This window comes from Lissotriton vulgaris, chromosome 11 (assembly GCF_964263255.1).
Source record: "Lissotriton vulgaris chromosome 11, aLisVul1.2, whole genome shotgun sequence".
NCBI lineage: Eukaryota > Metazoa > Chordata > Amphibia > Caudata > Salamandridae > Lissotriton > Lissotriton vulgaris.
In genome coordinates, this window is record NC_141699.1 from 469807346 (window position 1) to 469819567 (window position 12222).

The 12222-nt window shown below is 43.0% G+C and overlaps 1 protein-coding gene across 1 annotated transcript in view; it reads right to left on the reverse strand.

Annotated features, from left to right (window-relative positions):
- The window catches only part of DOCK5 (dedicator of cytokinesis 5), a 581227-nt gene that overhangs the window by 222919 nt on the left and 346086 nt on the right, over positions 1 to 12222 (reverse strand). Inside the window, exons 28-30 of the mRNA XM_086942489.1 lie at positions 9600 to 9685; positions 6621 to 6777; positions 4839 to 4879 (exon numbers count right to left, since the gene is read on the reverse strand). Coding sequence (XP_086798615.1) covers positions 4839 to 4879; positions 6621 to 6777; positions 9600 to 9685 — 284 coding nt within the window. The remainder of the gene's footprint in view (positions 1 to 4838; positions 4880 to 6620; positions 6778 to 9599; positions 9686 to 12222) is intronic.

Sequence of the window (12222 nt, forward strand, 5' to 3'; positions counted from 1 at the left end):
ACGGTTCGGGGATTATGAAACAGCAATGGCACAGAAGGGCCAATTTAGTTTAATAATTGGTTCATCGAAGGATGTGGTCTCATACTAAGAGGTTACCGCGTCTCACGAGTCGGAACAGCGAAAGTAGATATAGAAGTAACATGGAGTTGAGTCAACTTACGGATGCCCAGTCTCCTAAAACATACAAAATGTTGGGCATAGTCAGTGAAACATGATGAATGTAATAATGGCTTAAGTGACTATAATACGCTCAATAACAAATAGTACTTTATAACTGAACCCAGGTGGGGCAGCGCGAAGAGGCATGAATTATAGCTCCAATGCTTCTGATTACGAATAGCTTAAGTTTTATTAAAAGGGAGGGATTAATAAAGAGTTCACCTAAAATTTTAGTTAAAATGCCAAAAAGAGGAGATGCATAACAAGAATGCATCATATTTTTAGATGATAATTGGAGCATTCAAAGGCAGAAATCGATCTAATAAGGGATAACAGAGAAAAACCCTGAGGATGATACGGAGGTATAAGGAACTCCTAAGAAAGTTTAAGTCTGATCAAGTGATCGCAACATAAAACTCGGACGGTATGTATGTGCATTAAGTATAGCTTAGACATAATAGGCGTACTAAGAGACACAGATAAAGATAAATAATATGACCCCTTAAACTTCACAGGTATTAACTGAGCCCGTAGTGACACAAGATTCTGCGCAGATTGAAAGTCGCAGAAAAGAAAAACAGACACAGAGAACATTAGTAAGTGCCATCAAACGGAATTAGCACTCTTCTCTTTATAATTGATAAGAAGGAATGTTACTAAAACAATTTACCCTCATCATTGTAGAAACCGTGGTGCACACACATTGACAGCATCCACGAAGAGGACCATAAATATACAACGTTGAAAGGTCCAGAATCCCAAGTTAAAGATCTATGGCAAGATAATCTAAGTAAGAATGCCGCTTTATGTAAACATGAATACCTACACTAGTGAGTGATATAAAATATGTACACGACAAGATAGAATTACATTTTCTCTCAATTAGACCAATGATTCTAACTGTATGTATTCGTTTTTTAGAATGAAGAAACACTGTTTTTAAACAAAGCTCTGTCCTGAAGAAGGTGTTATAAGATTTAGAACAAAGCACCGAAACGCGTCGACAAAGGACCTTTTTTTGCTGGTTTTAATATAGTTTGTTATATATTAAATTGTGATTTATGTTTACACTGTATGAACTATTTACTCTGAGTTTGCAAAATTGTAATAGGAAATGTGGAATTTGTACCAGAGTATACGATTGTAAAAATGTCACATATGTGGATCAAAAAATGGTTTTAAACCAAAACATTTTTTTAAGAATAAATTTGAGACACAAAAGTAATTTCAGTGTAAAATTAATTATCCGTGTCACTATATAGCACAAAAAGTTGATAGTTTGTGCGTAGGCCTAGAGGTCACTTAAAAAAAAAGGTAGTAACACAGAAAGGAAAACTTTTTCTTGACAGAGTGACAAGCCCTCCACCAGCCTCGGCCTAGAATGTGGCTGAGGTGGCCCGGCGACCCATGTGGCGGGACCAGGGGCGATTCAACCTCCGACTCGCCCTCCGATGAGGCCCCGGGGAGGGACGAGGGGTCCCCACTCTGCCTCGACCCAGAGTGGGACGAGGAGGGTCTACCGACCCCTGTGACGCCGCCCGCTCCAGCAGCTGCCGGCGCCGTAGCGGCGTCACTCGCCTTAGACAGGAACACCTTGTCAAAGGACATCACCTGCGTCCGGACACCAGCCCCCGGGGACAAAATGCGACCTTACCCACGGGGGAGCGACACTCACGTGACATCGGAGAAGGGCGAGGACGATGACCACGTCGTATCTGAAGCCGTCCGCCGATGCTGATCGAGGGGAGGACGCCGACCTGGAGAGACGCGCCAAGAGTAGTTTCATCCGGCACTCCCGCCACGACTTCGGCTTCAACTGTTTGCACGTCTCACAATCAGTGGTGCCATGATCCTCTCCTAAACACCACATACAAATGAGATGAGGGTCCGTCGCCTACACAAGACGCCCACACGATGTGCAAGTCTTGAAGCCCGAATCTGTTTGCATACTGTTCCACCATAGAGACAATGAGGAGAAAAAAGGGCCCAAAACAGGCCTGTAGCAAGGACCGGATCCGCATTGCATGCTGAAAAGGAAAAAACTGACGGTGGCACACCGGGGCGGGGCATATGTGACCTCGCTGACATCACGTACGCGGACGACACCTGGGCAGAGTAACGTGATGCCGCCCCGCCCCCTGCGCGCAGAGATGCTGTGGCAAAAATACTCCGGTTCCAGTCTCACGCCTGTGGATAATTCTACATGAAGGAGTCTGCTGCTAGTAGTCTCCATCAGATTGCCTCATTTATATGTGCTGGCTGGAAAACAACTGTTCCTACAAAACGACACCAATTGAGGAATAGGAGCCCCACTACCATCCGCCCATACCAACCAGGCAAGGGGCCGTCCCAATCGTCCCTCCTACTTGTGCACCCTGTTCAAATAGGTTTTGTGATCATGGCATCACAGCTGCTCCAAAGTCACATTGTACTGTTCATGTACTTCCAGCAATCATGAAAGGGCTCACCAGCTACTACCTAGCTACCCAGCTCCTCATCTCACTCAAGGACATCATTCTCCAACTTCAAAAGGTCTCTCTCCAAATCACATTGGATACCCACTGATTGTCTCAGGCACTGCCCCCCTATCACTACCGTAAATGTCTCCCACTCAACACCACGGTTCGATGCGGTGCCAGAGTTGAAAGCAAAGAATTCAGAAATCTTGGCTACTAAGAGTCCCTAAATGCAACGCCTTTTAGGGAAAATGAATGTAGTCACCATGATGGTATACGTGGACACTCCTTTCCCAGCTGCAGCAAAAAAAGCAGAGGATTATAGTCTGGAAGAGTCGGACCCACGTATTCAGTGTGTGAGATGCAGATATTAATGGTACTGGAGCAGACAAAGCGATCAATCCTACGGTGGGATGTGGTGTACCCCAGAGGAATTCCATACCCCAATTAAAGATCCAAGTGGACAAGTCTGTGGATGCCCTAAAGGCCACGTCCCCATTCGTGGGAGAGTTGATCGATCCAGGAAGCGGCAAGAACACAAAATCAGCTCCAATGAGGTACAGACCCCCTATCAGCCATGCTAGCCATTCAGAAAGGGTGTGAAGAAATGTGGCCTTGTCATGTTTGGCACATAAACACTGCCCAGCATCATAGGCCTCTCACTAAGTCGTCCCTCCACCAGGACATGTCAGCCTTCATTATCGAGATCAATTGCGGTGGTTTCAAAGGGAATTACCACCCTCATCCAGAGCAGGGCCCCCCTCACAAAGGCTTAGGATGAAGTTATGTCAAGCTGTCCCTGCCATCTAGCGGAGACGGTCTGCCTTAACCAGAGTGAGGTGTTATTCCTGAAGCAAGGCAATATGCACACCACGTCTCTTAAAGTACCTCTGGATTTTATGCTGCTTAGTCAGAGAACCCATGCATCGAATATTCCATGTCATTAATTTAGAATTATTAAATGTGTTAACCAAAGGGCTTCCCCTTATGAAATCTATAAACAGTCCCTCCCCACTAGCCAACCCTCACAACAAACCCTACACTGTGTGCCTAGACAACAAAGGACAATAACTAAAAACAGTCTTAGTGTGGCACAGGTTTGGCTGGCCTCCCAAACAGCTCATAACACATAACCTCTCTTCAGAATCCTTGTGGGACTTCCTCTATTTCTCGGCCCTCACTTAACAAACCACCACAAAACTTTCCAAACAGAAGTTGGCAAAGCAGGCCACTTTGTTTGGAAACTTTCGTGAAGATTCGACCAATGGTGCCAAAGCTATTAGCAAAACAAAAAACACTTTATCTATTGAAAAAGTTGGTCTCAACTATAACTTCATACTGGCAGTAGTGTTATAGCAAATAATGTTATAGTAAGGTGAAAAATGGCAGTTAAAGTGTAACATTTTTTGTAACATTTTAAAAAAAATGTTTTAAAAAACACTGAAATTAACCAGCTTTAGTCAACTGAAGTAGTTATATCTCTGGGCCCCTGCCATGCAGAGTGTTGTTATCAACGATGTAATTTCAGAGATCATCAGTGATATTATCAATGATGTCATAGTACATGTCTTGAGTGATGTATTATGTGAGGTCATAAACAGTGCCTGGCGAGGGTGTGAGTTATAGTTACTTCAGTTAACTAAAACTTGGGCACTGCAGTAGTGTTTTGAGTTTAAAATGTTTTAACTGGCATTTTCACCTAAACATAACCTCACTATAACCTTTTCTTTTGTTAAGTGAATTTCAAGACTTTTGTTTTTAATGTAAACTAAGATATTATTACCATGCACAAGCATAACGTCTCTTTAACTTTTGGGTTTGTCAGTGAATTTCTACAGTTAAACATAAAGTAATATTTTATTACCACAGTTCACTATGCCAACCCTCTGCTGCACACAGTCTTGGGTCTTATACATGTATAACATGACAGATATTCTCTCCCTGTGCTTCTGGAGCTAGTGTCCAAAACAAAATGGCCCACTCAAATACCTAAGTTACAGCCCTGAGAGAGTTTAAATTTGAGAAGCCCTTTTTAAGGAACCTAAAATACATATTACTTGGAAATTTAGCTAAATAATAATGCTTTATTTGTGATTAAATCTGATTTGTGACAAATGATCTCTGAGACTCATTTTTTGACTGACAGATAGTAGCAACCTCTTCTTGCAATTTGACAATTTCAGCTCTTGGGAGAAATTGTGGGGGGAAGTCCTCAACTCTTACCGGATATATATGTCCTCTCTCTTCTTTTCTTTAAAGAAATTCTACAAAAATAGAAATCAACAACTGTTAATCACAAAAATGTAAATTAGGTGTAAACAATAAGTATTGCTCTTTCATGAAACACTGAAAGGTAACATTTGCTTAGTATCCTTAGCAAAAGGTGGATATCATACAATTGTATTCCTCAGTAATGGTATGGATGGGCTTTAAAATGTGCTAAGGTGATTTTGAGTCACCCAATGTCTTAGAGATTTTAATCAAAATGGCGTTTTTGTTTTATCTTTCTTGTGTTTAGTTTTGCTGAAATGTACGTGAAGAATATATGTTGAAGTTCTACTCTAGGGCCATATGGAAATCATGTCATTAGGTTCAGAAACTAATTTAAGTATATTTCTACTAGGGCATTCATGATAAAACGTATCAGCCTGTATCACAGCTATCTGACAGTTTAGATCAGAAATAATGAAAAATAGCACACTGTATATGGAGCTACAAAGTTAAGAATGCAATGATTAGCAGAGCTTTTCACATGCCAATACTAGTAAGTGATGGATTGCAAAGTGTGGAAAACACAGCGTAGTTCACAAAAATGCCCTCTAAAATTAGTTTTGAAACCAGGACCAGATAAGGCCCCTCAAGAAAAGAGGATAAAGGGTTAGCCTTTGAAACTGATTAACAGGTTGCCCTTGAGACAGAGTCAAGAGGCTGATCTTACAATTGAATCAAGCTCTTGGGATTGATTGACTGGTAAGATTGCTGTTCGTACTGAGCTCAAGGCTGCTCTTGGCATAGGGTCACTCATGGAATTGGGTCCAAAGGTCTTGCTGTGGATTTCATCAGAGATTGCTCTTGGCGCTGGGCCTGGAGATGCATATTGGAATGCTTGAAGTGGCCCCTCTTGGAAATGCATTTAGTGACCTCTATTGGAGTATGCCAAAAGGCCACTCTTGGGGTTGTGTCAAGAAGTTGCCTTTGGATTCAATCAGAAGGCCGCTTTAGGGTACAGATTGAGACGTAGCTCATGGGAAGAAGGGAGAGATTGCTCTGGGGAACAGGCCAGAGTTTGCTCTAGGGAATTGGTCAAGTAGTCACTCTTAGCAATATGTCAAGAAGCTGCACTTAGGAGCAGGTCACAGGCCCACTCTTGGAAATGGATCAAAAGTGTGTTCTTGGTAAAAGCCATTGCACCTGGGCAAACATTAAGAGGTAACTCCAGGTATAGGATCAATAAGTCACTATTGGAAAGCATCAATAGTTCACACTTAGGTGCAGGTCAAGAGGTCAGATTTGGGGCTCAAGTCGAGAGATCATACTTGGGCTCGGGCCAATAGGTTACTAGTTGTAGTTGATCACTTTGTTCCTCTTGGGATTGGATCTAGGGATTGCTGTTAGGATTGGATCACAGGGTTACTTCTGACATTCACCAAGAAATGTATTTTGTGAGAGCATCAAGAGTAGCTCTTATAATTGTCAAAAGGTGGCTCCTTGTATTTGGTAACAGTGAAAGGTCTCAACATTCAGTCAAAAGGATGTGGATAGGACGGATCAAGAGGATGCCTGACACAATCTAAAACCAGTTTTAGTAGTTTGATGAATAGTAGCTATTTGGTCTGGCAAATATATGGGTTCTGAGCATCTCACAGTTTCCTACACAGTCCCCTTTATAAGCAGTCAAATTATTAGCTACAATACGGTTATTTTATCCTGGTGATGCATTCCTCATTGTACAGACAGTAAATACCATTGTACTGCAGGAAAATGTGACAGCAAAATATTCCATACCAGGACATTGACAGTGCAGCTCATTCGATTCTCCTTGCTCCCATCGTGCATTATGGTCCTGTAGTCCAGAAGATTTTCTAGTAGGCTACTGACCAAGAAGGTAAATGCCTCTCCAGGGCTGGATAAGAAAGTGTGCTTTCGACAGTGCTCCAGCAACCTGTAGGCAATATGCATGAAGAGGTAAACATTAATGAAGATAAGGCAGGAAGAAAGCAAGAAATGAAGGTGTAATAGGTGAGACAGAGAGCAAGAATGATGTGAAAATCATAAAAGGAATTATCAAGAACCTGAAAAAAACAGAACAAATGCCAAGGGAGTGTCCATAAAAGTAAAGCAAAAGAATTAAGAGCAAAACTGAACTTATACATTGAAGAATGAACAAGAAGCTTAGGAAAACATCTGCACATTTAGGAACAATCAACAAAATGTTAAACTGCCATTTAACACACTGTTTATCGTGCTAGCATTTGTGATGTGTGTGCGTCCCCTCTGATGCAGGTTTAACATTTAAACAAGTTGCAGGGCCTAAGCAAATGTTAATAGATTACGAAGACATGCTTGCTGTCTTGCCTCCCTAAATCCTGAGATATGCTGGAGCAAAATAGCAGTTAAACAGTGAAGTAATCATGCAGATGCTGGCACTGCCTCACATTCTTTAAATATATTCATTAAGAACATTCCATCCAAAATGAACAAACATATCCTTTCCTTCTTGGTTTTATTTTTGTTGCTGAGCTTATTGCTGTACGTGGTTACACTTTTCTCTGTGTTGACAATTTAGCCAATGTGTGTTCCACCGAGGAAAGTTACCTAGGGGCTTTTTTTAAGGTCTTAAATCACTTAATCTCCACTGAGTAGTCCATTCTTGTGTAAATATGTGTTTGGTTATCCTCCCGATGTACGTACATTCACCCTGAACATGAAGAACAGAACCAAGACAGAAAATAACAGTTTACATATTTTGGTTGGAAGGTACTTAATGAATAAAAGGGAGTATCGGGATCTGCACAATTGCTTTATTTCACTTAATAACTGAATGGGTCAGTCAAAGAGAAACCTACAAGCAACCTGCTTAAAGTATTTTTAAGCACAAGCTGGGACAGCCTGAAATCTCGAGAATTTGAATATCCATAGATTTGTAATAGGGTAATAATTTCCACAACCATAGAAAACATTGGCCATCAGTCTAATGTTTTTCTTCAGTTTCAGACACTGAAGTAATATTTAGTAGCGTGTCTGCCCAGTATGGACCAAGGTACACATGTTGACGGAATCCCATTCATAAACTGGCATTCACAATAAGCCTTTTCTGGGGACAAAGCATATTATATGGGTGCCAGCAGGAAGTAATTCTGTAGTTTAGTCGCTGGTGAGTCACCAGGCAGCACCACAGTGCTTGGACTACATACAGCTCAGTGGGGACACATGAACTTACGTGGTTAGCTAGGAACTGAAATTGCTTTGTGCAGAATAGAAACTTTAATGCACTACAGCGGAGTGTGGCATAAGATTTTGGGAAGCATTTTAGTCTGACTTCAACCACTAACATCCCAGAACAAAGGACTTCATTGAGCCATACAGATCTGCTGAGGTTTTCTTAAAAGCGGTACAAAAGGGGGTGGTAATGGACGGAGCATCTGAACCAATCAAACACTCACACCCAGTCAAAAGATCTGGGTTTAATCCATCACCGTTCTTTAGCCCACTCTGCCACCCCAGTTCAGACATGGCTATATGCAAATCAGTCTGACCCTGTGCCTCATGGGAACAGTCCAGCCCGAACTGCCAAGCCATGCCTTCCCTGGACGGGAAACAAGCTTCCGAGGACCGGTTTCTGGCATTCCAGCCGTCTTCAGCCCGGCTTGCTTGAATCCAGTGGCAAAGTGAGCAAGGTGGCAGAGTGGGCTAAAGAACGGTGATGGATTAAACCCAGATCTTTTGACCTGGTGTGAGTGTTTGATTAGTTCAGATGCTCCGTCCATTACCACCCCCTTTTGTACCGCTTTTGGCTGCCATAACTGTGGCAGGGTATGCTCAGACGTGAGTCCCTTGCTCACTTTGCCACTGGATTCAAGCAAGCCGGGCTGAAGACGGCTGGAATGCCAGAAACCGGTCCTCGGAAGCTTGTTTCCGGTCCAGGGAAGGCATGGCTTGGCAGTTCGGGCTGGACTGTTCCCATGAGGCACAGGGTCAGACTGATTTGCATACAGCCATGTCTGAACTGGGGTGGCAGAGTGGGCTAAAGAACGGTGATGGATTAAACTCAGATCTTTTGACTGGGTGTGAGTGTTTGATTGGTTCAGATGCTCCGTCCATTACCACCCCCTTTTGTACCGAGGTTTTCGTAAAAGCCAGCTGACACACAGCTGTGATTGCCACTGCTTTGTGAGTTTATCCGTGATTTATCTAAGCCCAGCTGGTGACACTTCAATAAATATAAATTTCAAAGAAGGTACTTAATACTTGAGGTTAATCTATTTTTCAGTGCTTGGTAATGAGTTAGAGTGAGAAAAATGATATGCCATCTAGGTGCATGTTTGCCCACATTAGTAAGTCGGGCACCAAACACAATCAAGTGTTTTGCTACAAGACCAAGTGTCTTTATTTGTTTCCAACTTTCGGGTTTCAGGGTTTGAAACGGTGACCCACTAAGTCTTGTTTTGCAATCCAAACAAATGGATCAGTGAAATGGTTGGTGAGTAGTCAACATTTCAAATGAAGGAAAACTCAAATAGCAACATTCACAAAGATAAATGCAGCAGAATGGTGCAACAACATGTGACAGCAATAAAGGGATTAATGCCTATCACCAACTGGTATGGTGATTGCATCTCCCTGCAGCCTTATGTTATACTCCTATGTTCGTACATCAATTAATGATAATGGACGTTCAGGAGGGCAAAGCACCGATCATCCCACACTATCTGTAAACACAGTTCTGCAGAAGAAAGAGATTAAAGAATGTTTTTGCTTACTCACAGCTTCTCTAACAATACTTTATACTGTTCATCTCCACGACCACCTTCTACTTCCTGGTCCAGCTTAGTAATTAGTTCATTTTCAAACTAAAATACAAAATAAAGAGAAAATTGAACACTTGGGCAATTTCGTAAAACAGCAAATCATGCACAAGTAGAAAACAAATCTCTAAGAATACTGAAAGTGTGCATGAATCAATCCTAATCAAAGACTGTTGGTCTGACAAAACAAAGCCACTTTGAAAATGGAATCCAATTAAGTGTCAATGACATAGACATTGTATGAAAAGAAGGACTCAAAACTGCACATTATTTGCCATGGCAATAGCAGTCTAAACACTGATTCGAAATTATAAAAAGTAAAAATAGATTCAGATATTTTAATAGAACAACATGGATCTTTTAAACGGCTTTATTAATGTTGCAAATGGTAAGGCAGCAGTAGTTGTAGATGACTTTACAAGGGAGAGTTCTGAACAGGTATAAAATATTCTATTACTGACTTATTTGTAATGATGTCACAGAAGTGACGATGCCAGTTGACTGTTCACTGCTGCAATCCTAGGGTGGTTCAGTACAGAGAAACAGCAGATTGTCCGCCACCTTCAGATACCCTGCAGGGCTACACAGCCAAGGGAAGTAGATGCATGGTCGGTGCTTATCCTGCACATTTCATCTTCCTTAGTCTCTTCAGAGTATCCACATATATTTGAAATGATGGAATGGGGGTTACTGTGTCATGGTCTCCTGCTGACTCACCTGCCTCCACCTCAGATTTATATAACAGGAAAGAGCAGGTCTCTGCCTTGCTCTGTAGTGTGAATATGGTTTACAAGAACTACTGATCCATGTTCCACCTCACTTCATCAAGGGAACGCAGAAGTACATGCTTTGAGATTAAAGGTAGGACAAGCCCAAAGGGGACTAAAGCACAAGTTACTACTTGTGTAACAATATATTTGTAAGAGACATTAGTTAGTGATAGATTCCTTACCTTAGAATATCCCCAGACGTCAGACTGGATCCGGAAGTTTTGCTAGCAGTACCCCTGCGTGTCAGTGGGTGGATTCGTGCAGCTCTGCGTCGGTCAGTGGCGTCGTATGCGCCAAGATGAAGTCATGGAGACTACTTAGGCGCCATCCACGCGCACTGACGTCAGTTCTGTGCCCGACTTTCTGCGCCAGGAACGCAGAGCCATGCAAGAAACAGACTACTGGTGCCATGAAACTAGGGCCCTGAAAGGGATGTCCTTAACCCTAGTAATCAGTTTGCAGAACTGGGAGGATGGGTGGGGCGGTAAGGAATCTATCACTAACTAATGTCTTTTACAGATATATTGTTACACAAGTAGTAACTTGTGCATCTGAAAGAGACACGTTAATGATAGATTCCTTACTTTAGAATAGATACCCCAGCAATACCTACCCTGGTGGAGAGTCTGCGAATAAGATTACACCAGAAAGTAACGAAGAATAGAATGGTCGAAGAAGCTGTCTCTCCAGACTTGACTGTCAAGGCAGTAATGCTTGGTAAACATGTGCAGCGAGGCTCACGTAGCAGCCTGACAAATGTCTTGCAAGGGAACGCCGCATCCCAAGGCAGTAGTGGCTGCTGTTGCCATGGTGGAATGGGCACACAGCCCCACAGGAGACTCCTTCTTAGCCAGCGAGTCAAAGGCCTTGATGCAGAAAACGACCCACCGAGAGATGGTCAGTTTTTCTCCATGGCCCAACCTTTTTTAGCACCCATGTAGCCAACAAAGAGCTGGTCATCCACCAGGAACTGTTGTGTTAGTTTCAGATAGAACGAGAGCGCACATTGTGGGTCCAGACGGTGGAGCCTCTCTTCCTCTTTTGAAGGATGCAGAGACGGAAAGAAGGTGGGCAAAGTGATGGTCTGTCCAATGTAGAAGGGAGGGACAACCTTAGGTAAGAAAGAAGGAGAGGTCCTCTTAACGACCTTGTACGGATGAACAGAATGGAAAGGAGGTTTAGAAGAAAGAGCCTGGAGCTCACTCACTCTTCTGGCAGAGGTGATAGCTACCAGGAAAGCTGTCTTTACAGTGAGAAGACGTTAAGGGGCAGTTATGAAGGGGCTCGAAGGGAGCACACATCAGATATGTTAAGACAAGGTTTAAGTCCCATTGAGGCATGATGAACGGCACGGGAGGAAACGTGTGCGTTATGCCTTTCAGAAAACAGTAAACAACAAGGGACTTAAAAAGAGAAGGCTGATCAGGAAGCCATAGAAAGGCGGATATGGCTGAAAGATAACTTTTGATAGTGCCCAGAGCAGAGCCCTGCTGGGCCAAACAAAGAAGGAACAGAAGGACTTCAGGAAGAGGGGCAGAAAGGGGATTCACAGACTTTGCTGTGCACCATGCCACAAACTTGTTCCACCTGCAGGCATATACCGTTTTTGTGGAGGGACGTCTGGCTACCAGAATGACATCACAGCCTTCGGGAGGAAGATCAAAAGCTGGCAACTGTCGCCGCTCAATCTCCACGCATGGAGGTGGAGGCTGGGCAGGTTCTAGGACCGTCCCCTACTGCTGTGACAGAAGTTCCTCCCGAAGAGGCAGTCGGAAGGGGGGCCCAATCGCCATGCTGAGTAGCTCGGGATAC